Raw genomic sequence first — 24,502 nt, forward strand, 5'->3', positions numbered from 1 at the left:
TGTGCTTGGACCTGCTCTTTGCATTCTAACCTCAGCCTCAAACTCCTTCCATCATGGTTTTCGCTTAAAAGAAGTTGGGGGTTTAAGACCAGCCTGGGCTACAAAGTGAGCTCAAGGCCAGCCTGAACTGCATAGCAGGATCCTGTCTCAAAAAGACAAAAAAAAAAAGGCAAGTTGGGGGCACTGGGGGTGGTGGTGGTTACACTCCTAAATCCCAGCTGGGGGCCACGTGGGCCGGTGGGGGGGTTGTACTCCTGAATCCTAGGGGAAGGAAAGAAACCAGGAGATAGGCATCCTCTTCCCAGCAGGTCGCGTGGACCCGGGATGAGTCTGGAAGGCGTGGGGTGAGACATAGACTGCAGCTCTGGTAATGGGGCACTGGGTTGGGTTTATTGCACTTGCAACAGAGTTTAAATAAGTCCCGGGAACCCCGAGTGGAGGGGGGAGGGGCTGGCAGGGAGAGGAGGGGCAGCGTCAGTGCAGCTGGCGGGCAGAACCCAAGTCCTGCAGGCCCACTGCCCCCCTCTCCTGGGAGGAATGACAGGGCCTGAGTCTGCAGGCTGAGGTTCCAGATCTGTTGCCATCATGGCCTCGGCAGGGTCCTGGGCAACTCCTGACTTCTCCGAGTGAGGGTTGATTTGGGCCTGCGGGCCCAGGTCTAGAGCAGACCCACATGTAGTCCTGGATCTGTCTGGATTCAGCTATCAATGTCTGGAGTCTGGGTTCCAGATCAAACCTGAGCCTCAGACTGGATCCAGTTCAAGTTCTGATTCCCCCTGGAGCTGGGTTCTGGGCCAGCGTCGACCCTTTGTGTGGGATCTGTCCTGAGCTGGTCCTGGGGAAACATCCACGGTTAGTGTTCTTTGTCGGCCCACCGGGGTGGGGCTCTTGCAGCTGCCAGGTCTCACTCCCCTGGTCCCAGGTTCTCAGCTGGGGCTTCCTGTGGATCTTTGGCAAGGCTGACAACACATCCTTGCTCGCTGGAGCTGGGCAGGAAGTCCGGATGGCACATACGGTCCAGGGAACCGTAACTGGTTCCTGACTTATGGATCCAAGTTGTTTTCAGAAACTCTCCAAAATGCAAAGGCTGCAGAAAGGCTGGGGCCTCTGTCCCTGGGTCTGCGCCCTCCATCCACGAGAGGGCATGTGTAAACGAGGGTCCTTCACAGTGCGTGGGGGGAGGGATCCCCAGCTTCTTGCCCCCCTCCCTGGCTCTGGCCCTTCAAGTATGTCTCTGGGCTAGGGAGAGAAGCTTCTCCCTGGCCCTCAGCACCTTTAGGAAGTATGCAGTCCCCGCCCCGTCACCAGACTGAGGGTGGACGGACTGGACCTTCAGGATCGGGAGTCTGTGATCAGGAGGACTCAGGCATCAGAGGTGGCCGGAGGCTTGAGCTGAGCTTTTTCCATGGCGGTGCCGTATGGGAGGGAGCGTTTGAAGAATCCAAGCTGGTAAAGGGGGAAAAGAGGGAGAGTTTAGGAACCACCATTTATCCCCAGCTCTTACCCCAAGAAAAAAAAATGAAGAGGACACTAGTGCTTCCAATCTCCTCACCCTGTAAATGTGGCTTCTGAGCTCAGAGTAAAACTGATTTTCCCAGAGGGAGTGAACACCGGAGGGTTAAAACTGGGAGTGAGTTAGCACGGGGAAAGTGTTTTACCAGTGCTTAAAAATGCTCCCAGTTAAGCCAGGAGGGGAACACAGTTTGAACTCAAGTACCAAGTCTGATTGCCTAGGAGCGGTTGCCTTTTGAGACTTCTAGGCCACTTCTAAAATATGATCAACTAGTGTTGGCTGCCATGGAGTTTTGGAGGAAGTAATAGCACGAATGCCTTGTACGTGGCACGTGTGGCTGATAGTGACTGTAAATATGGGTACACTTATCACTTTGTGTCAAGGGAATGCTTTCTAAGCTCAGGGCTACAGGGCGAAGGGAGACGTCCTATAGGAAGGGAAGGACGGGATAAGGATGGAATGCAAGGATACTTGGGATTACGCTGGGTCAAGGGCAGGGCCTGATGAGAGGGTGGCCAGGTTTCCGGCACGATGTGGCTGACCTTGTAGAGGACATAGATGAGCAGACCGAGGAGCAGGAGGCCAAAAAGAATGGCTAGGATAATAATCCACAGTGGGACACCATTGCTGCCTTCTGCCTTGGTCCACTGCACGGCCGTGGCCACCTGTGGAGGACATTGAGACAGGTCGTGAGAACCCGGAAATGCCCCCTACCCAGCAGGTGGGCCCCACCCGCCGTCGGCTCTAGACTCGCCTCCCACTTCTCCTTTTGAGCTAATGCACTCTGCACTTAGACACAGGTTCCTGAAGTGTACAGCGCTGTCTCTTACTTTTAAGCTTTTCTGTCTGCTACTCCCTCTCTCCAGAATCTCCCTTTGCTACACGGCTAGCCTGGTAGTTCCTTCGGGACTGAGAGTACACTTCACTTCTGCCAGGAAGCCTTCTCGGACCCCAGGAGACTGGGCTCAGGGGCTCCTCGAATGTGCTTCCACGGCCACCCTGGCACTTGTCACCCTGGCCTAGCTTGCCCGCTAGGCTGAGAGCGCCGTTCCTTACCACTATCTGCGGCCTGTGCACAGTTCCTGAAACATAGTAAATGTTCAGTAATTGTCACAGTAGCAAGGCCGGCTCCTACCCAGGTTCCAGGCCTAGTCTTGGCACTCTGAGCCCTGTTTCCTTGGCCCAGACCTCTGGCCCCGAACTTGCCTGAAGTTTCTTTCGGGGCAGCTGCCGGGGCAGGATGCGGTAGGGCATCTTCAGGGCTTTGTACTCGGCTTCACACTGCAGGCTGAATGGCTGCTGTTCCTTCTGTGGGTGGGGAAGGGAGGTCAGGGCAGACCCTCTTGGGATTGAGAGGACAAAGCGCTTCCCTACGTCTGGTTTAGGCTGTGATCTCTCCCTCATTATGTAGTTCAGGCTGGCCTGGAACTCACTGTGTCCTCTTGCCTCAGCCTCCTGAGTGCTGAGATTACAGGCGTGACCACTCTACCCAGCAGCTTTCCCTATCTTGGACTCACTCTCCCCTGATGGTCTTTATATGAGATAATAACTGGGCAGCTGATAATAACTAAAGAATGTGTAACCAGCCAGGCGTGGTGGCGCATGCCTGTAATCCCAGCACTCGGGAGGCTGAGGCAGGAGGATCATTGGGAGTTCGAGGCCAGCCTGGGCTACAAAGTGAGCTCAAGGCCAGCCTGAACTGCACAGCGAGACCCTGTCTCAAAAAAACAAACAAACAAAAAAGGAACATGTAACCAAGTGAGTATATGTTTGATAAAAACCAATTCACTCATGTGGGTTAATACCTAGGACAACGGTTGGCCCATAATGCATGCCCAGTAAGTGACTGCTCTTTTTGACTCCTCTTTACTGCTGCTACAGCTGCTTGCCTGGACACTGGGCTCATCTCCATCTCAGCTCTACATTCTTTGCCCACTGGTCTTTTTCTGAATGGGCTGGGAAAGGGAAGCAGTTACTCCTCCTGTGGCCACGAGGTGGCGCCAAGGACACATAGCCCGGCTAGAAAAGTCGAGGAGGAGGAGCTGATGTAGCTGGTTCATTCAAGGAAGGAGAGGTGGTCTGGACAGGCCCCAGGGCCAGGGGCCAGGGATCAGAGGTCAGAGGGTCAGGACTGAGGCAAGGCTTCCTCACCTGAAGGAAGGTCTTGGCCCAGACTCGGAAGTGCAGCTGCAGACTTAGGCTCTGCTGTCGAGCCAGTGGCCCAAGGTTACAGTGCAGCTTGAAACACTCAGCTTCTGGGCATCTCTGGGAAGAAGACAGCAGGTTTGAACCTGGAGTCTTGAAAGCCCAAACGCTTGGGCCCAGGCCCCATGCCCAGAGTGGCTTACCAGAACCTGCGGCCCGGAGGAGGCAGGGCTCCGGCCTGGTGCGTCCCGTCTCTGCAGGTGGTGTGGGGGCTCCTCAGGATCCAACTGGAGAAAAGGCGGGAGACCCTTAGCTGCCTCTGCCGCAGCGCCCACGTCAGCCTGCACCTGGGTCCGGAGCGGCTCCGACCTCCTCATGGACCTCCCACCCCACTGCCCCCATGTGCAAGGCGCCCAGCCGGCTCAGTGCTGAAACATGGAATTAAACTGGGTTTCAGGAGTTTACGCGGAGATGCGTAAACAGATCCTCAGGCCCCTGCGCCTGCCGCGGGGCCTTTGTGCTGGCTGTGGTCCGACTGCTCTTCCTGGCCTCTCTGGGGTGGCTTCCTTCTTGTCTTTCAGGCCTCGGCGTAACCAAGAAGGTCCCCCCCACTCCGCTTTGTCTTTAGTATCCAGGGTCGCAGCAAAGTGGCTCTGCCTTTGCACTGTTTTTTTTTTTTTTTTTTTTTGTCTTTTTGAGACAAGGTCTCGCTATGCAGTTCAGGCTGAACTTGAGCTCACTTTGTAGCCCTGGCTGGCCTCGAACTCACAACGATCCTCCTGCCTCAGCTTCCTGAGTGCTGGGATTATAGGCGTGCGCCACCATGCTCGGCATTAGGTTGTTTTTTTTTTCTTTAGTTTTTTTCTGGTACCGGGAATCGAACTCACAACCTCATGCTTGCAGGCAGGCACTGTGCCACTGAGCTAAATCCCCAGCCCCCTTTGCACTGCTTTTGACACCTGTGATTTTGCTTTTTACTGTCTGTCCCCCGAGTGCAAGCTCCGTGAACGTGGGACTCGGTCAGTTTTGTCCGGTGTGCTTCTCCCTGAGCCTAACAGCGTTCAGCTTGTAGACTCACTCAACTAACGCTTAGGAGTAAGCGCCCTCGAAAATAGGTGTGGGGGCCGGAAAAAAGAGGCCCGAAGCTTCCCGTAGGAGATGGCGTAGTCTGGGGCCCCAGAGGAAGCTAAGTGACAGGGAAGGGTATTTTAGGCAGAAAGACAAAGGCAGTGGGTGAGTCTTTTCTCTTCCCGGGCTTGGAGGTATCCGCTCCTTCTGCCCCTGCCGGTGGCCTAGTCCCAGCTCTGGGTACATCCCCAGTGCCTCTTAAGGTGGCCACGCCCCTTCCCAGCCCTCTGAACCTGCCCCTCACCTCCAGGCCCTGCAGGTTGGGGGTGTAGCTGGGGGTGCAGTTGGTGAGTCCCGTAATCCTGGTCACGTAGAGGAGCTGATGACCTTCCCAGGTCTGGGGACAGCTGATGTCCAGCACGCCCTGGCTGATGGTGCTGGGGCCGTGGTTGATGAGCTGCGGGGAAGGGCGCAGTCTGTGAGGAGGAAGGGATGCTTCTGCCCCACCATCCCTGGCCGCCGTGGCCCCGAGCTAGCCTGCTGCAGGGCTCCTGTCTCGGGGCTGAGGGAGGACCCCGGGACGGGAGTGAAATCCCCCGCAGCTGACACTTTCCAACACAGTGCCACCCTTCCTTTCGGGCCGCCCAGCTGACCCCACTCCCCTGGCCTCTCACGGGCCCTGGGCATCACTCCTTCCTCTCCTCAGTCTTTTTTTTTTTTTGTCTTTTTGAGACAGGGTCTTGCTGTGCAGTTCAGGCCGGCCGTGAGCTCACTTTGTATCACAGGCTGGTCTCAACCTTGCAACGATCCTCCTGCCTCAGCCTCCCAAGTGCTGGGATTACAGGGGTGCGCCACCACGCCCAGCTTCTCTCCTCAGTCTTCACTCCGTCCCAGCCACTGTCCCATCGGCTCCTCCTTCCCACCACTCCTGGCTCGGCCTCCGCTCCCTCTCCCCGGCCCGCCTCGAGGCCCTCCTCACCTCGTACACGTGGTGGACGGCAGGGCCCACGTCCCCCTCTGTCTGAGGCTGGCTTGGGGGATGCCAGTCACTGGCTGGGAAGAGCACTGCCTCTGGCTTGGAGACACTAAGGAGGGGCGTGGTTAGAGGAGGGCAGAAGGAGCCTCATGTGCATCCTTCCCCCGAAGTCAGCTGCCCCTCCCAGGAAGGCTCCCTTCTGCCCGGGCACTGACCCATTAAGGGAAACCTGGGCCTGGGCCTCCACGGACAGCCGGAAGGAGACCACGTCGCTCTGCGAGTTGTTGAGATTCTTGCTGTGGGATGGAGGCAGGACTGAGGGGGCGCCGGAGCCCAGGCTGCCAGAACCTCCCCTGGCACCAGCCGGGGCCGGCTGCCCCCCTCCCGCTTTCTGCCCCAGCTCCGCCCACCCGCTCCCTACCTGAGGATCTGGAAGTCAAACTGGACGGTCTCCTTGGTGTCCCGGAGGTGACGGACGGCGAACCGCAGGCCGCCCCAGAGCTGCAGGGCAGGAAGAAGCGGGGAGGGGGCTGTCGGACTAGGTGTCTGCCTTCTACTCCGGCTTCGGCCTCCCCGCAGGCTGTGCCCTGGCCGGGCTCGGTCCCGAGGTCCTCCTCCTCCTCTGCCCTCTCCCCCGCCTGCTCCACACTTACGCTGGCTCCGGCCTTCATGGGGTTGCCCAAGTCGCACACCAGCAGGCTCTGGTTGGCAGTGAAGTAGTCACAGCTCAGGCTGGAGAAGTTCTGGAGGTGGGGGGACGCGGTCAGGGGCGGTGCGCCCTCAGGGGCTGTCCTCCCAGGCCCCACCGGGCAGTCCCCCTCACCCCGGGGTTTCTGACGAGTCCGATGTACTCGGCCTCCAGAGGGGCTGTGACGCGCAGCTCAGCCTCGTAGGCACCGCCCTCACCCACGTTCTGGGCGTGGAACGTCAGGTTCAGAGTGTCCTTGTTTCCCAGGTACACGCGGGTCTGGTCCCTGGAGAAGGCAGAATGACCAGGGAATGAGCCCTCAGACAGGGACAATGAACCATGAGTAAATATACGGTAGTAACAGACACTATTAATTGAGTTATAACACTATGGGCTACAGCCTTTTTTTTTTTCTTGTCTTTTTGAGACAGGGTCTCACTATGCAGTTCAGGCTGGCCTTGAGCTCACTTTGTAGCCCAGGCTGGCCTCGAACTCTCAACGATCCTCCTGCCTCAGCCTCCCGAGTGCTGGGATTACAGGTGCGCGTCACCATGCCTGGCTTGGGCTAGATGCTTTATGTAGAATTACTGTACCTACTCCTTCCAAATAGAGAAATAAGTGCTATTATTCTAACTATATAAAGAGGCTGCTAGGTGTGGTAGTATCTGCCTGTAATGCCAGTAATCGGGAGGCTGAGGAAGGAGGATTGCTGGGAGCTCAAAGCCAGCCTGAACTACAGAGTGAGAACCTGTCTCAGAAAATCAACCAAAGAGACAACCAAACGAACAAAACCTCCAAGAAGCGGAAGGCCGAAGCTCAGCGACTTCTCGGGGTCACTCAGCTCGTACGTTCCTTTTCCACTTTTCCCGGCGCCAGACGCAACCCGGACTCCGCAGGGTGCTGTCCGCCTCACTTACCCGAACACTTCCAGCTGTAGGTCCGGCACACAGATGTTGTCTTCGCCACAGTCCAGCAGGATTTGAGCCTGGGGAACAGGGCACCCTTGAGACAGGGCATGCCCACCATTCCTGGGCTGTGGATGCCCTCTCCAGGGCCCTGCCCCCGGGTGCCCAGGCCTCTGTCCTCTGGGGCCCTGTCGCCGGCATGCCCTTACCTTGTCCTCTATCCGGCTCTTGCTCTGATAATGTAGAACTGGCCGGAGGCCGTAGCTGTCCGTGGGGGCTTTGGGGTCCAGGGAGAAGTTGAGGGCGATGTGGATTGGGGAGAGTTTGTCTCGGAATTCTGATTCATTCTGCGGCCAGGGGAGAGTTCACAATGTCAGGGGACCCTGGGGGCTTGGTGGCTCTGTCAGTCTATTTCCTTCTATCTACTTGGGTCCCAGTTCTGATTGTCCTCACTGGTTCAGGGGTCCCCACAGCCTGATCCTCGGCCCCCTTCCTCGACAAAAGAATCTCCATTCCTCTCCTTCCATGGGGGCCCCAAGCTCTTCTGGGGAGGCTCGGAAGCGCAGGAGGCCTCCAGCTGGCCCACACCCCCGTCAGGGCCATACCCGGAGGTAGATCTTCATTTCTCTGCACTCCTCCCGCGCCCCGTTCTGGATGAGCAGCGGCTCGGTCAGGGTCGCCTGTTTGGAGGCTAGGAACAGCGCTCGCCGGATCCCTCCCTTTTGCTTCTGCCAGTCCAACTGGAGCTCCACTGTGAAGGCTGCGGCCAGGGGCATGAGAGTTATGAGACTGTCTCTACTTCCTAATCATCTATGTAGAGGGTTTTTTTGTTTTTTGGGTTTTTTTGTCTTTTTGAGAGAGGGTCTCGCTATGCAGCTCAGGCTGGCCTCGAACTTGCAACAATCCTCCTGCCTCAGCCTCCCAAGTGCTGGGATTACAGGCATGCGCCACCACGCCCGGCTTTATCTATGTAGAGGGAAGGGAGGTGTCCAGGCCCCCAGCCCCTCCAGCGCAGCCCTGACAGCCAGGCAGCCTCCCTCACCGATGGAATTAGGGACGTGTCTTCCGGAAGCATTGAGGCAGAAGCTGAGGTTGATGCTGGAGAAAGACCAAGGGAAAAGCCAAGTTGCTGGTGAACGTAACCAGGGCAGGCGTCCTACCTTCCACCGACCTCTCAGCCTGACCCAGGTGAGGATACACCACCATCTGTCCCCTGCCCAGGGTAGACGTGACTCCCGGCCCACTCCCGGGCACAGGTCTCTACAATTCCCAGGGTCCCGGCTCACCAGGCCACGGGGTTCCCCTCCAAGCTGCAGCTGCGTTCCTCTGGGTTGAACATGGCAGGGAAGATCGTGAGCGAGGCGCTGGCAGACACGATGGGGCGGCCCCTGCCAGACACAGACGTGGAGTAAATAAAACTAAGGCTCCTCCGAAACCCGGGCACAAGGCCCGGGACACCAGTCTCCTCTGCACTGATTTTCCCTGCCATAGCTCAAAGAGAAATTCCCAATTCCCAGTGTCCCCAGACTGCTTCATTGGCCCCTGGGAGTTCATACCTGTACACGACAGCTTTGTCCACGCCAAAGGACCCCACAATCAGATCTGCAAGAAGTCAAGAAACCACCGCTTACAAGCAAGCCCCAAAGTAGGATCCTTTTTTCCTAGCAGCCTGTTACTATAACACTGTTCCAGGTGAGGGGACACCGCCATCTGGTGGCTTCAGCCTAGAATTGCACCCAGAAGCTTCGGAAAGGTGAAGACCAGGTGACCACAGACTTTTTAAAAGTGAAAAGGGCCTTGGGCACAACTCACCAGGATATCCGTTGTTGTCCAAGTCTTGGCCTCCTCGAAGGGCAGAACCAAAGAAGTCTGGGGTGTGGCCCGCTGCCCACAGGGGCCGCAGAACCTGGGAAGGCTTAGAGCCCAGCCCACTGGGGCCCCCAGGGAACACAAACACTACTCCCTGCTGGGTCTCCCCACCAAAGGGGGCCCCAACAGCCACATCTGCAAGACACACAGTACACATCAGTCAGGAGGGCTGTGAATCCAGGGGACCAGATTCCTATTACCAGGCCTCGGCATCCTATTTTTTCCCCCGTCTTTCAATCCCTGTTTTCTAATCTTTTTCTTTCTTTCCTTCTTTTTTCTTTCTTTCTTGGTACCAGGAATCGAACGCAGGACTTTACACTTGCCAGGCAGGCTCTTGTGCCACTGAGCTACGTTCCCAGCCCTTCTTCTTTTTTGAGACAGGTCTCCTATGTGGTGCAGGCTGGCCTTGAGCTCGCTTGTGTAGCCCAGGCTGACCTCGAACTCATGGTGATCCTCCTGCCTCATCCTCCCAGGTTCTGTGATTGCGTGTACCACCATGCCTGGCTATTTTCTAATCTTTTCAAACTCTAAGACTAGACTTTGCTACTGAAGTTCACACTTCTCCTTGGAAAGTCGTGGGACTTTGAGTGACAGACACCCTCCCCTTACCCCGATGCATCCTCAGCTCCCTGAGTCCATGGTGCTTACCATTGTAGCCGTCCTGGTCCAGGTCCCCCAGGGGGGTCAAGGAGCTGCCGAATCGGCCAAACTCATCATAGCCAGTGAGAGTGAGGTTGGGCGTGGGGCCTATGCCAGCCGGGTGCTGCAGGTAGACATAGACTCTGCCCACCTCCTGAGGCCGCCCATCAGCTGTCCGCTCCATGAGCAGGGGCGCGCCCACCAGCAGGTCATCCAGCCTGGGAGGGAAAGACAGATCCTGACACCCTGTCTTGCTGCCATCTCCCCAATTTAGGACCAGAACCCCAGGTGTCCTGGATCCTGATGCTCCCTCCCACCCAAGTCGGAGGACTTGAGGGTTCCGAGCTTTAGCGCTCAGCTTTCTCCTTGTCCACAAAGAGGGGAATGCAGCTATGCGCGAGAATCCAGAGAACAAGCTCAGAAGGCACCCTGCCCGCTGGCTGTCCACGCCCTCCCTCCCCTCCTGAAAGGGAACGGCACCACAGTGTCCTCTCCTGCTACTCACCCATCCCCATTGATGTCAGTGGCAGCTACTGCATAGCCAAAGTAGGAGGCCATCTGGGGGGAGGGACAAAAGGGCACACTGAGTTAGAACGAGGTGGATGGGCCGGGGATGTAGCTCAGTGGCGTAAGTGCCTGCCTGGTAAGCGCAAGGTCATGAGTTCGATTCCCGGTACAAAAAAAAAAAATAGAACAAAGTGGGGGGGGGGGTCAATAAAGAGGACCAAGGGGACCGTGAGGGGCGGTTCAGACGCTCTAGGGAGGCGAGACATTTCGTGTGACTGGTCAAGGCTGGAGCATGGCTGGTACAGGACCAAACTGTAGCAGCCCTGGGGAGTGTCCTCACCTGTTCCCCTGAGAAGTTGTAGAGGGATCGGATGTCTGAGCCGTTCAGGATGGTGACCTGCGGATACGGAGATAAGCCTGTTGGCCCCCGGACAGCCCATGGCTGAAGGACCAATGGGCTCAGCGCCCTTGGGGGCAGGCGTTCCTCAGACACAGCCCACTGGGCCCTCCTCTCCCTCAGCTTTGCCCACCCCTCGTTTCCATCCACCTCACGGACGCTTCCGTTCCACCCACGGGTAGATGTCACGGTTCTGTCTGCTGCCCATCAGCCCACGAAGCTGCTGAATTAGCCTGACATATTTTGGCCTTCAGGCGGCTGCCCAGGATGCCCTCTTGCTTTATCTCTAGAAAGAGACTACTTCCTCCGCACTACTGTATCACCTGGACTGCTTATCACCGTGCAGAGAGAATGCTGACTCCAAGAGAGAGCCCGTTTTCAGTCTCCAACCAGCCACTTACTAACTGCATGAGCTTAAGCAACTCCCTTGGTTTCACAAGCCCTCAGCTCTGTCATGTGTGAAATGCGAACGATAATATCTACCCCGCAGACTTACGAAGAATCAGGAGTGACAGTGCCTGCCGCACCGAAGGCTTACACATCGTGTCTCCGCCTGAGACGAGAACCGTGCGTGCCTTATCTCACACACTTGATCAGAAGTATTTTATAAGATGGGGTATGATGTCTTTTTCATCTTCCTGTCTCTTACCTTGCCTCAATAAATGCTGCTAATTGAAGGAACCCCCGTGGCACTCTTATCTGCAGGGGCACTTGTCACGGTCTAATAATAACAGCTACCCGTTGCACACTGCCTGACAATCTGCTAAGTATTTTCACGAGCGTTATCTCATTTCACCCTCTCCAGAGCCTTGTGAGTTCAGAGCTATTATTATCCCATTATACAGAGAGGACAGAGGCTTAGAGAGGTTAAAAAGGAAGAGGGGTACAAATAAAGAACAGGAAGATTTTGCCAGAGCAAGTGCCAGAGAACTTGAATCCAGCAGGGCGTGGTGGGGCACGCCTGTAATCCCAGCACCCAGGAGGCTGAGGCAGGACAATCGCTGGAAGTTTGAGACCAGGGCTACAAAGTGAGCTCAAGGCCAGCCTGAACTGCATAGTGAGACCCTGTCTCAAAGAGACAAAAAACAAAACAAAACTTGAAGGCAACTCTGACTCCAAAGCCCATGTTCTGATCCACTTTTTGGGACTTCAAAAACTGACATGTATGGGTATTTGTGCTCATCAAGGGAGGGGAAGGTAGGCAAGGTCTTACGTAGCCATAGGTGAGGTTCCCCTTCGGCACACCCGCAACAAAATCTGCAAAAGGAAGAGAGAGTAGTGAGCTCTACAGAGCAAAGGGAACAGCACAATGCAGAGTGCTGTGGGCCTGCTTTGTATTTCTGGGGCTGTTTCCAGACAGAGTCTCGCTATGTAGCTCAGCTTGGCCTTGAACTCACTATGCAGCCCAGGCTGGTGATGAGGCTCCTGCCTCGGCTGGGATTACAGGCGTGCACCACCATGCCCGGCTAGGTTCTTCCTTTCTACCCACCCCGCCCTGGCCAGGTCTGGGGGGACACTCACCTTCTGTATCATCGCCACTGAATTCACCCACAGCCACGGAGTATCCTGGAGGAGGGGACGGTAGATGTCAGCTTTCCTGCCGCAGCGCGCCCCGCCCTGGCCCGCCCCCTCCCGCACAGGCCTTCACGGTCAGCCCGAGTACAAGTATGGAGCCCACACAAGGGAGGCAAGGACACGAGTGGGGACGGGGGGCCCGGAGCTCTCCCCTGCCACCCCCGCTCACTCACCCATGTAGCTGTCGTCGTAGATGGAGCTGGCCTGGCGAGTCTGCAGCTGCCCCTGGACCAGGTTGATCAGGTACTCGGGGTAATAGGATTCTGCGATCTGCTCCTGCGTGGCGGACAGGATCTGGCCTGGGGACGGGGAGAAGCAGGAGGGTGGGTGGAGGGGAGGTGGCAGACAGGGACCGAGGGTGGGACTGCGAAGTCTGGTTCGGGGAAGGGAAGCACACGGAGGGTGGCGGAACAGGATGCAAATCTCCAAGGAGGACCAAGAGGAGCAAGGAGGCAGAGGCGGGGAGGGTGGTGACTCCGGGCTGGGAACGGGGAAGGCGGGCTGGTGACGGAGGAGGGCAGAAGGGCTCACCTTGCCAGAAGTAGCTCCCGGGGCCACCCAGGACCACTCGGCCGGTCTGTGGAGGGACGGAGTGAGCCAACGTCTGGTCCTGACCCCCCGCCCGTCACCCCCCGCCGCTCCCCCCGGCACCCTCTCACCTTGGTGATCTCAGCGCTGAAGCCCCCTTGGCAGTAGCCCTGCCCGGCTGCGGAGCTGAAGTCTGTGAGGGGAGAAAGCGGGGCGCGTGAGCCCTGCACACGGGCCTCGCGGGAAAGGAGAGCTCCGGGGCGGAGAGGGCTGATGGCCCCTGGGGGCTGTGGGGAGCAGCCCGGCACAGCAGAGGCTCCCACGGGGAGGCGGGCTGGCCACAGGCCCCTGCTCGCCCCTACCTGAGCGGCAAGGTGCGTACTCCAGGACGCGGGTGAAGTTGCCTGTGGACAGGTAGCAGGTGCCCACAGGGTCGCTCAGCAGCTCCTTCTCCGTGCGCCAGCTGTACAGCGGGGCACATGCCTGGAGGGCCCGCAGGAGGGGCTTCAGGCGTGGTCCCCAAAGGCCTCTCCTCCCTCCCTCCGGGCTGGCCTGGCTTGGCCGCGGGGACCCCCAGACACGGCACGGCACAGCCCCCGGGCGCTCACCAGGATGGAGGAGCCATGGGCGCGAACGGTCGCCCCGAACCACTGCAAGGACTTGTACTCCACAGGCTCCTCCGCCTCTGTGCTGGACAGTGAGGACTCCAGGGTGCGGGAGCCTTGGGGAGAGAGCGGGTCCTGCTGGGCCTCGGGCAGCTGAACTCCAGGGCGGCCCTTGCTTCCGGCCTAAGATGCCCAGCCCTGCTTCAGCCCTGAGGCCCTGTGAGCCACGGACAAGGGGAGCCGGGGAGGATCTCCACCCGCTGGGGGCGGGGCGGGGCAGATTCAGGCCTCCTCTAAGACACACACACAACCTGGGCTTTCTAGAGTTGCCTCCTAAGGCCGGGCATGGCGGCGCACACCTGTCATCCCAGCACCGGGAGGCTGAGGCAGGAGGATCCTTGGGAGTTCAAGGCCAGCCTGGGCTACAGAGTAAGCCCAAGTCCAGCCTGAACTGCATGACGAGACCCTGTCTCAAAAAGACCAAAAAAAAAAAAAAAAAAAGTAGAGTTGCCTCCTCTGGCCCCTCTGCTTTCTCACCCAGCTGGGACAGGATGCTTGCAGTGGGCCGAGGCAGGACCATGGCGGGAAGGGTGGCTATTTCCCAAGAGGGTGACGCTGGCTGCATGTCTTTGTCTGTGTCTCTAATAACATCCTGTTCCATGCACTTTCTTCTTTCTCCTCCCCCTCCTTTCTCTCTCTCTCTCTCTCTCTCTCTCTCTCTTTTATTGTGAAACAGGATCTCACTATGCAGTTCAGGCTGACCTTGAACTCGCTACATAATCCAGGCTGGCCTCAAAGTTGTGTTATCCTCCTGCCTCAGCCTCCCGAGTGCTGGAATTACAGGTGTGAGTCAGCACACCTGGCTCCCACATGCTTTCCTGATCTTTGTCTCTTTCTCCCCAGGCCTCCTCTCTGCCTTCTATCTGAACACCTTTCTGATTCCTCCGATTCTCATTCGTTTTTCAGGCTTCTAAAATCAGTTTGTTGAGGAGATGGGCATGTAGCGGTTTAAGGGTACAGCAAGTCTTTTTCCAATATGGGGATTAAACCTAAACCTAGGGTCTTTGCACTGAGCTATAATCACTTTCTTTCTCTTTATTTTGAGGCAGGGACTATGTCGCCCACACTGGGCTTGAACTTGTGATCCTCCTGCCTCAGCCTCCCAGAGCACTGGGATTACAGGTGTGAGCCACCCTGCCCAGCTATGTTTCATGATTCTTTTTCCTTTCTTTTCTTCTCTTTTTGGCAGCACTGGGAATTGAACCCAGGGCCTTTGGAGTGAGCTATATCCCAGTCCTTTTTTTTTCTTTTTTTCTTGGCACATTTTAGATATATCTAATAATCACATTCATCATAGGGTATGTGAACCTGTATATGATATATCTTGCTTCTTTTCCCTCATTTCCCCTGCCCTCCCTTCATCCCCTCTCCTCTTCTTTTCCCCCAGGAATGGAACCAGGGCCTCACACATGCTTGGTGAGCCCTCTAGTGCTTTATGTTGCCCTCTGCTCGCCCTCTCACTAGCTCTGTCTCTGGGGCGAGTTCATACCCTGACTCTGCTGATCACTGGGTGACCGATCTTGGGCAAGTGACTGAATCCTCATTTGTCAGGCAGTTGTTGAAGGGATTAGGTGAGCCGAGGTCTGTGGAGCGCTCACACCAGTGCTGGATAGAGCAAGTGCTTAGGTGGAGCTGCCGGTCTGGGGCTCCTGCCGTATCTCGGCAGCTCGGGACTTTCAGCTCCTTGAGGGCAGTGGCTGTCACTCAGGTCTTAGTAAAAGGAACTGAGTAGTCTGTGGGGCTCTCCCCCGTCTTTGTGTGGCGGCCCTGGCCTCCCTGAGCTGTGGGTGATTCAGTGGAAATCAGAGCCACATGTTTCTGAATCATGCCCGCCCTCCTTGGGCTGGGCTAGGCTGGGAACGTGGATGAGTGCCACAGGGAGCCACTGCTCGGAGCTGCCCGTCGTGGGCGGCCCCTCGCTCCAGGCTCCGCCCCTCGCTGTGTTCCTGCCATCCTCCCCACCCTCCCAGAACTCCCCAAGCCTACCTTTGCTGTCAAATTCGATGGGCTGGCACTGCCCCGGGCTGGTGCCCCAGGGACAGAAATAGACAGCACCACCCTGCAACACTCCCGGCTGACTGGTGTTAGCCTTGGGTGCTCCCACCAGCACGCTGACCCTGTGGATGGCAGGGAGAGGCAGTTTAGGGTGGCTTCTAGTTCTGGGTTGGTCTCTGGAGGCAGGAGGACTCAGGCCTCTGCGCCAGGCTGCATGGGGGTGGGTGGGGGTGGGAGAGACCCCCCCACCCCCGTTGTATTTTTATCTCAGAAGATGCCACACATGCCAGAGGCCCGGCTGGAGTCTGGCAGTCCCCATGTGCCGCTGTCACTAACCTACCCCCCCAAACTCTCCTTCCTCTCCTACCTTCCCATGTTTATAAGAACCAGTCAATTGCTGGAAGGGGAAGAGGGACCAAAGGGGCCAGACCCCAGCGTCTCCGTCTCCTCTGCCTATTTGCCAAGATTAGATTAGAATGCGCTCAGCATGCACAAGGATCTGGGTTTTGGGTTTGATTACTAGCACCAGAGAAAAAAAGAATACACAGCAGTCAAATGGCATATGTAGCCTAAGATAGGAAACTGAATCAGAAACTTTGTTTTGTTTTTGTTTTTTGGAGACCCAGTCTCTCTATGCAATTCAAGCTGGCTTTGTCCTCACAGCAGTCCTCCTGCCTCAGCCTCCTGAGTGCTGACAGTACAGACAGGCACGCACCACCACACCCAGCTCCTTTTTTATTTAAAGAACAATTTAAAACTGGGTGTGGTGGCACATGCCTATAATCCCAGCTTCTCGGAAGGCTGGGGCAGGAGGACTGCAAATTCAAACCCAGTCTGGGCAACTTAGTGAGACCCCAATCTCAAAATAAATATAAGGGCTGGGGATGTAGCTCTCTGGTAAAGCGCTCCTGGGTTTGATTCCCCGTACCACACACAGATACACACCAGAAAAAGTGGGGGTGCAATTTAGACGCACAGTCCCTGGAACTCCAGGCTCCTCCAGAGCTCCAGGGTCCTGTCACCTACCCTGTACCCTCCCCTCCCCTAAGCCAAATCCTTCCCCTGAGCCAAGACCTAGGCCTTCGGCTGCCTGGCTGCTATGCTTTGGGACGTGCAGGAGGAAAATGTGAGTCTTGGAAATCAAGCAGGAGAAGCGGAGGACGGTGGGGAAAACACACTAATTCCCTGCGCCTGGGCCTGCCCTCGTCCTGGGGCCTTGCAGTGGTCCTCACCTTCCCGGCTAGATCTCTGGCTCAGCTCTTGAAGGGCTTTCCCCGCGCCAGCCCAGACTGCATGCAAATGCTGTTCTACGGAGGTCCTCTTTCTAGAGAGTAGCTCAGTTCCCTCCCCAGGGAAGTCTGCCTCTGCGTGTGTGTCTGTGGGGGTGGTAGGGGTGTCACAGCTAAGACCCGGGCAGTTTTCCTGACCTAAGTGCGGCCCCTACCACCCCTCGGCCCCCTGCCTCCAAGGCTTCCCCGAAGCCCTCAGCTCCCCCGGCTCTCTCCTCCAGGTTCTCCCGTGAGGACTGCATCTGGCAGCCTGGGAAACTTGCCCTGCCAGCCCGGCCCTCAGCTTTCCTCCCGTGTCTGTCTGCTTCTGGTACAAACCCTCAGGCTCCCGGTCCCTCAGCTCCTGAGTGTTTGTTTTCCTGGTGCAGAGTTTTGAGTCCTTTCTTTCTCTCTTGACCTCAGACCTTAGGTTTCTCTATTGGTTTCTGTTCCCTTTCAGTTTTCAGCGTTGCCAATACCCACCCTGCCCGCGGATGCTGGTGCATCTTCCTCAGCCTTCTGCCCTGGGAAAGAAGGCCACGGGTTATGGTAGGCGTCCTAAGGCTGGGGACTCTTCCAAGAGGAATAGGGCCGGACACCAGCGAGAACAGACCCCCTGGGCCGAGGTAGGGTGTGTGTGGGCGTGGGGTCTACCAGGGCGGGAAGAAGAGAGATGGCTGGGTCCAGACTCTTGCTGAATGCAAGCAGGGAGGCAGAGGGAGCGTTCCTGAAGTTATGGGGGGTGGAGCGGGGAGGTGCCAGCTTTGGTTACCCTGGGGACAGGAAATGTTTACTGCCTGTGGCTTCCTGTCTGTTTCTAACCTCGCACTTCGCCATTTGTCCCCCACCCGCTGGGCCCCACCCCTCCCACTCAGGATTGCATCCAGCTGAGGGGTGGGAGCTGGCCACGCCAAAGGCACAGTGACCTGCTTAGCTGCTACATCCAGGAGGTGAGGCTGGTGAGGAGGCTGCAGCGCCCCAGGCTGGGTGAGGAGAGAGGGTGTACCCCTCCCTTAGCAGGAGCTGCTGCCAGGGAAGGAGGCTGCTGCCCTCAGGCTCCAGAAAGCAGAAAAAGCCTCCCGCCTGACCCAGACTGCTGGACCCCTTGGCCGGGAGTGTGGGTGCAGGCCCTAACTCGGAGTGGACTCGGGCAATACCCCTTCCCTCTTTCTCTGGGTAATCTCAAAGTCTCCTGCCTGGACTGAGACCCGGGGACCCTGTTCCCACTCCCCATTTCTCTGACACCCCCTGCTGCTGGGGAGGGGCGGAGACTCCTGGGATGGCTTGAGGCGCAAGCTTGGAATTTAGCAGGTTTGGAAAGTGACAAGAGAAGCCCTACAAAGCTCACAAAGCCTACATGCCCACAGGCCAGGGGCAACCTGTGCAAAGGTTCAGGATACCTGCATGCAGCCCTGGGACTCAGATGCAGATGCTGGCCGGGACCTTGGCCCTACGGCCTGAGGATTCGGAAGCCCTTCTACCCAGTGGGCCCACGTCAGTCCTCTACATAGTAGCCCACCACGTACCAAATGAGGTACTCAGCGCCAGTGATGAAACACAAGCTAGTTTGTTCTCATTTTCCCATTCCTAGTTCCTGCTTCCTAAATCTTGCAGCAGTTGGGACTTAGGGGTCCCAGAAAATAACAAAGGAGGGTCCTTGGGCTATTTTCAATATTTCAGAAAGCCTAACGGAAATCATGCATTTAGCTGATAAGGCAGCCCAAGCTAATTTAAACTCCAAGTGCGTTTGCTTTTGGCTGGAGTTATATCAGTTCATGTAGGGAACCTGGTTATCTCATGCTGGTCAGAAACTCTGATTGGCAGCTATAGATGTTTTTCGTTAATAAAAAAATGAGAAAGGCAATTAATTATTCCCTAAGAAGTGCAGTTTATGTACTAAAATATTCCAAAATAGAGTCCAGTGGAAGAAGTAATTGCTGTAATGTACTTTTTAATTTTTAATTTTTTTGTCTTTTTGGGACTGGGTCTCGCTATGCAGTTCAGGCTGGCCTTGAGCTCACTTTGTAGCCCAGGCTGGCCTCGAACTCTCAACGATCCTCCTGCCTCAGCCTCCCGAGTGCTGGGATTACAGGCGTGCGCCACCACAGCTCAGGCGCTCTAATTTCTTTTGAAGCCTTAGAACCCTGAGATTCTAGAGCGGACCCTTGGAGATACAGACTACTGCTTTTCAGACGAATGCAGATGCCCCAGAGTTGCCACATGCAGTTAGGAAGGCCAGCTTGGTCCTGATACTCCCACCTAGTCTTATATCCTCATCTGACTGATGGAATAACTAAGTTCCAGAGAAGCTAAGTAACAGGTCCAGGGTGAGAAAATCCTTCCCAGCATAAGAATCAGAAGGTAGAGCCTGGTTCCTAGGCCAGGGTTCTGGTCTACCTCATTGGCAATTTATGTTCTCCACTATCTCTCCAGCCAGGCTTCTGATTAACCAAGTTTGTGTTCAATATTCAGTTACTGTTTGACTCTCGTGGCCTTACAAGTTGGGGTGGAGAGGAGAAAGTGGACCAGGGTCCAGTTCGTACAGCAGCCCTGGCTAGGCCAGAGGGGGATACCTGCTTCTAGAACCTCAAGTACATTCACAAGGCATATGCCTGATTGGTTGAGGAGGAAGAGCTACTTCTCCGGGTGCTCAGCTCAAAGAGCTGGGCTGAGAGTGTCCAGGGCCACGTCACCTCTCTTACACTTTTTTTTTTTTTTGTCTTTTTGAGACAGGGTCTCCCTGTGCAGTTCAGGCTGGCCTTGAGCTCATTCTGTAGCCCAGGCTGGTCTCAAACTCAAAATGATCCTCCTGCCTCAGCCTCCCGAGTGCTGGGATTATGGATATGCACTACCCTACCCAGCCCTTACACAGAGGTTTTTATAACAATCCAATGGAGAAATTGATACGAAAGTGCCCAAGAAATGTGAGGGACTATTATTATTACCGTCATGATTTAAGAATGTACTAAAATCAGGTAAGAAATGAGAGAAAACTGAAGGAATGAGATGGTACCAGGGAGGAAAACCCCATACAGCTCATACGTCCCGTGCACTGGTCCCGTGCATTGGTAGACAGGTGCCTTTTCTATGCACTGTCTCATTTAGTCTTAGAATACTAAGTGTCTGAGATTCACGGGAAGACAAGGTCCCAGCACAGGTCTGGAACTGGTAATGGGGACTCCCGCGGTGCTGACTGACTGCAGGCTTTGCCCTTCCTGCTGTGCAACCTCGGTGGTGCTCCCCCATCCTCCGGTGCTGCTTTGTTCTTCACCAGAGAGGTGACAGGATGGACCAAGAATCTCGAGACCCCACCCCTGCGGCCCCTGAAGGGAAGCTGTGCTCTCAGTGGAGGGGAGGGGGCAGAAGGCCCAGCTGCGGTGGGAGAGAGGTCAGCCTGGGGGCAGAATGCTGGGAGTGCTGTTCTGAGAGGGTACTGCAGAGGCTCGGACAGCGTGGAGAGCAAGCTGGACACCTGGGCTCTCCCGGGAGGGGAGAGGAAAGGATGAGAAGTTGGGCCTTGTTTTAGAAGAGGGCTTCAGCGATGGTAGGATCAGGCCAGACAGACACCTAGGGGATCAGGAGTATGTGAAAGTACAGATGTTTCAGGGGTGTGTTTTAAAAGGGAAATGACACATTGAGTGGGGGGGACGTTTAAAAGCCAGATAACTGGATATGCTGACGGGGGGGAGGGAGGGAGGGGACCCTCACCTACCCCCTCTCCGCTCCCTACTCCGTTAGGGCTGTGGTAACAAGCTTGAGGGGGCTTGGGGGAGGCAAGGCCTTCCAGAGACTCCAGGCCAGACTGATGCAATGGGGTTTGGGCAAGAGGCCAGTGGGGTGGAGTGGGGGCTGGGTGGGGACCTTGAAGAGCCCAGATCCAACAGCTGGGGCCTAACCATCTTTTTTCTCTTCCCCAAGTCCCCCAGACAAAATAGACATTTGTCCCCTTCCTCAAATGAATTCACTAGATTAACCCTTTTTCTCTAAAAATTAAAGTGAGCGGACTGCAGTTACCTTTCCTGTGTCCAACTGCTCACCTCTGACAGAGGTCCTACCAAACCTTGAGGCGCTGGGGAGTGGGGCTCGGGGAGGAGGTCTCACTGCAGTCAGTCTTGGAGCCGGATCAGGAATCTGGCTCTGTGGGGGTCTCTGCCCCCGCCCAGGACCCGTCACCTTTCTCTCGTCCCATCCCACTAATACTTAAACACCCTTGTACTAACGTGGCCTTGGCTGTAACTCCGATTTCCCCCAACCTGTGGGCACCCCACTCTCCAGGCGTTCAGGGTTAGAGTCTGCTCGTCACCCTGCTGAGCGGGGGTAAGGATCCTCCTTTGAGACTTTCAGGGTCCCCGGTCCCTTCCTTCGGATGCTCCTGGCTCCGGCGACCTGGAGTCTCCCCGGCTTCCGACCCGACCCCGGCCCCAGAAGTCTCGGTCTCAGTTCAAATGCAGCTACAGGAAATCGGCTTTTCTCTTCCTCCCCAGAGCCAGGGGAAGAGGGAAGCCGCCCAACCCCTTCACACGCGCGCGCACACCCCTCCTCGGCCGAGCCCACCCCCAGCTCCGGCGCCCCCAGCTCCAGGGTCCTGGGACTCTCCCCGAGTTCTCAGGTCCCCGAGTCTGAACAGATTGGGGTGGAAGGCGGAGCTGAAGACCGCGGAGAAAGGGGAGGGCGCAGCCGTTCCCCTTCCAGGTCCTTCCCCATCTGAATTGGGGGGAGGGGAGGAAGAGGCTGGTCCCCGTTTAACCTCCGAGCCCCTCAGTTTGTCCCCCCTCTTACTACACAAAGCTCCTCCAGCTCCGACCTGTTTCCTCTGCGCACAATGGCTCCGTGGATCCCGAGGTCCTCGTGTCCCCCAAAGCTCTTCCTGGACTCCGTGCCCCTCAGCGACCCCACCCGCCCCAGGACCCCGAAAGCCCACAGACCTTGGCTCGAGACCCTCAGCCCCCCGTCCCTGCGCTCTCCTCTCCTCGGCCCCGAAAGCCCTGCCCAGACTTCTAGCTTCGTGTCCTCTCCCTACTCGACACATGTCCCGCCCGGATCGCCCCGCTCTCCAGGCCCCTCTCCACGCCGGCCACGGTCGCGCCCCCGCCGCCGCGCGGGCCCCCGGCTCCGCAGCCCGGGTCCCTGCAGACTCCGCCCTCCGGCTGCAGCCCCCGGCCCCGCGGCCCCCGGCGCGCCCCCCGCCCCCTGCCACTCACCCGTCCGTCCCCGGCCGGTAGAACTCCACCGAGTAGCCGAAGAAGGAGCCCGGGGGCCCGGGGAGCACCGCTGGGGCCTCCGAGTCTAGGTTGAAGCCCCCGACCCCGGGCGGCGGCGGCGGCAGCAGCAGCAGGAGCAGCGGCAGCAGCCGAGGCAGCGCGGGGCGGCGCCGGGCGCCCCAGCGCGGCTGCGGGGCGCGGAGAGGGGACCCTGGCGTCCGGCTCCCCATAGCGCCCGCTCTTCCCTGTCCTGGGGCCACCGACCCGGAGCCGCTTCCTAAACCTCCCAGCGGCGAATGACTCAACGCGGGGAGGAGTTTGCCAAACTCCCGACTGAGCCCTGCCCCCGCCGGCCGAGGGGGCTGGCGGGGGGGCATTCCGGGGTCCTCGGAGCGCCGAGCCCGCGCCCCCCACCCCAAAGGGGCGTGGGGGGGCCGCACCTCTCCACCCCCTCTCCCCAGCCCCAGCTGGAGGCCGTTTGTCTGGCCCGGGTCAGACTGGGCGGGCTTGGGCTCTTCCCCCTCCTCCCCACTTCCCCTCCTCCCTCCCCTCCTTTCCAGATGTACAAAGTAAACGCTCGGAAAAGGAGTCGGAAAAAGGGAGCGGAGAATTTCCTAATGAGGAAAGGAATCACCCCTGGAGGAGGGCAGAGGGAGCCCTTGCGTGGAGTGTGGGGTCGCCCTCCCTTCTTCAGGAGAGGACTTCGGGGTCTAAAGAGACCGGAGACTCCTCTGGCTTCAGGCCAAGTGGGATTCCCCCTTGCCTTCCGGGGCCACTGGGTTCCTGGGTTCCGGCCAGCTGGATTTGGGACGCGGTAGTCGAGGTGCAAGGCGCTCCCGGGCGGCCGGATGGCTCTACACGCGTCCCGCTGCCGCCACCCCGCAAGCTGCTAGACTTGGAAACCCCGGAGTCCGGGGTCGCTCCCTAGGACTCTTCTGCCCCAGTTCTTCCTCTCCTTGGTTGTAGGGCGCGGAAACCTCTTTTACACTTTCCTTGCATCTGGCAGTTGAGCAGAGCCTGGAAGTGGCTGGCCCCACAGTACCTTGAGCACACTGATCTGGGTCCCACAGGCCTGGAGAGCTGTGAGGGGTGGGGGTGATGGGGGTGGCGGATGGTGGCCATGCCTTGCAGAGGGACCCAAACCTCAGCTTCTATTGGCTCTAAACTCTGGGAGCCGGAGTTCGGGACTCGGCTCTCCCCAGGTCCCTCCCAGGCGGGGGAGGAGAGGACTGTGGTGAGGGGAGGCAGTGACCCCTGCCCATCCCTTCCTCCAGCGCTGGCTCTGTGTGATGAGATCACCTTTCAGGATTCTAGTCTTTATCTTAGCTTGGAGGAGGGAAACCAAGGGGGTTAGAGTCTCTCCTAACCCCCTTTTCTTTCCAGCCCCTTTCTGCCTTTGCCCCCCAGAACTCCCTTTCCAGAAAAATACCCTCCCCAGAGTCACGCTCTGCCCCCCTGAAGAGCTCCACTCTGGCCTGGGGGCTCTTAGAATGGAAGTCCCAGAGTCACCACGGATTTCTTTCCCCTGCCAGGAGTCTTCCCTCATTCTGTTACTCTACTTCCGCCTGGTATCAGGATAGTTTTTTAAAAGCCCCTCTCCAGAGCCAGCTGGAATCCCAGGGAGAGGCGAGACAGGGGCGGGTCACAGGGGCGGGTCAGGCGGTGGGATGATGGTGGGCTGCACTGCACATCTGCAGGTCCTCACCCTTTCTCAGGTGAAGAGCCCGAGGAGTGTCTGGGTCAGGATCTTCGGCCCAGCAGTGCCCAAACGTCACCTCTAATGAAAACTCTAACAAGGGCCTGGGAACTCCCTTTTGGAGCGGAAGGTCTGAGGCCCGAATGCTGCAGAACCCAGCACGGTGCTTGTGGTGTGACTCGAGCTCTCTCCTTTCTGTCCAGGCACTCTTTGGATTTTCCCAGGATTTGGGAGCCTGAGGCGGGGGTGGGGAGTGGTGCAGGGAGGGAGGTATGTGACTCAGCTCCTCCCAAGAATCTTCGTGGGGGACAGGGGACATAGTGTCCTGCCCCAACACCCCCCCCCCGCCCGCGCCCTGCCCCCAGCCTTGGCCAACTCAAACAGGCCCCCTCCCTATCCATCGCCTGCTTCTGTTTACACCGGGAGCCCCTTAGTCATTCCCTGGCTGGCTTTTCTGCTCTCCTCCTAGCCCTCCTCTTTTGGCTCTCTCTGCCCTTATAAGTCCTCTCCAGTGGCCCTAACACCTCCTGCCTCCCCTTGGGCCAAAACCTAGGGCCTGGTTGGGCCTAGTTGGATTTCTTTTGCAAGCCCTCTAGGCCTGCAAGTTGACCTGGAAAGGCCAGCTGGGAGGGAATCTCCTGAAGGCCACCCATTCAGTCTTCTTCAGAAGAGACAACGGGCTTGAGAGATGAAGTGACTTGGCCAAGGTCGCGTGGTTAGCCAGTTGTGGTGAGTCAAGAACGTGAGGGTTTTGATTCCAAAGCCAGTGCCCTCTCCTCTGAGCCCGCTGCCCCCTCTACATTCCCTGACTCTGCTCGGCTTTTTCTCTGTCAACTTATCTTGCACCCAGGCTGAGTACCTCTGAGT

At 57.4% G+C, this 24,502-nt stretch overlaps 1 protein-coding gene across 1 annotated transcript; it reads right to left on the reverse strand.

The window, feature by feature from the left end:
* Positions 1 to 368: 368 nt before the first annotated feature.
* On the reverse strand, positions 369 to 22,424 carry Itga5 (integrin, alpha 5 (fibronectin receptor, alpha polypeptide)). The gene is made up of 30 exons (XM_005397224.2): positions 21,940 to 22,424; positions 15,462 to 15,592; positions 13,419 to 13,531; positions 13,173 to 13,293; positions 12,942 to 13,003; positions 12,814 to 12,859; positions 12,456 to 12,581; positions 12,229 to 12,273; positions 11,921 to 11,964; positions 10,651 to 10,707; positions 10,309 to 10,361; positions 9,813 to 10,021; positions 9,108 to 9,299; positions 8,852 to 8,897; positions 8,582 to 8,683; positions 8,338 to 8,393; positions 7,901 to 8,055; positions 7,505 to 7,642; positions 7,308 to 7,375; positions 6,526 to 6,676; positions 6,356 to 6,445; positions 6,124 to 6,203; positions 5,918 to 5,998; positions 5,706 to 5,811; positions 5,031 to 5,183; positions 3,862 to 3,945; positions 3,665 to 3,778; positions 2,720 to 2,821; positions 2,056 to 2,178; positions 369 to 1,446 (listed from the first exon to the last, which is right to left on the reverse strand). Exons 1-30 carry the CDS (start codon positions 22,314 to 22,316, stop codon positions 1,363 to 1,365), a joined length of 3,309 nt encoding a protein of 1,102 aa, XP_005397281.1. The 5' UTR covers positions 22,317 to 22,424; the 3' UTR covers positions 369 to 1,362.
* Positions 22,425 to 24,502: the final 2,078 nt, after the last annotated feature.

This window comes from Chinchilla lanigera, unplaced genomic scaffold (genome assembly GCF_000276665.1).
Source record: "Chinchilla lanigera isolate Chin_1 unplaced genomic scaffold, ChiLan1.0 scaffold00057, whole genome shotgun sequence".
NCBI lineage: Eukaryota > Metazoa > Chordata > Mammalia > Rodentia > Chinchillidae > Chinchilla > Chinchilla lanigera.

Excerpts from the sequence above, each read along its gene's own strand:
- Itga5 (XM_005397224.2), bottom strand. The coding sequence starts at position 22,316 with ATGCCCCCCCGCCAGCCCCCTCGGCCGGCGGGGGCAGGGCTCAGTCGG. Across the intron at positions 10,708-11,920 it reads GGAACCTCACCTATGGCTAC|GTCACCATCCTGAACGGCTC; the intron begins GTAAGACCTTGC and ends CCGTATCCGCAG. Across the intron at positions 6,677-7,307 it reads CTACAGCTGGAAGTGTTCGG|GGACCAGACCCGCGTGTACC; the intron begins GTAAGTGAGGCG and ends TGCCTTCTCCAG.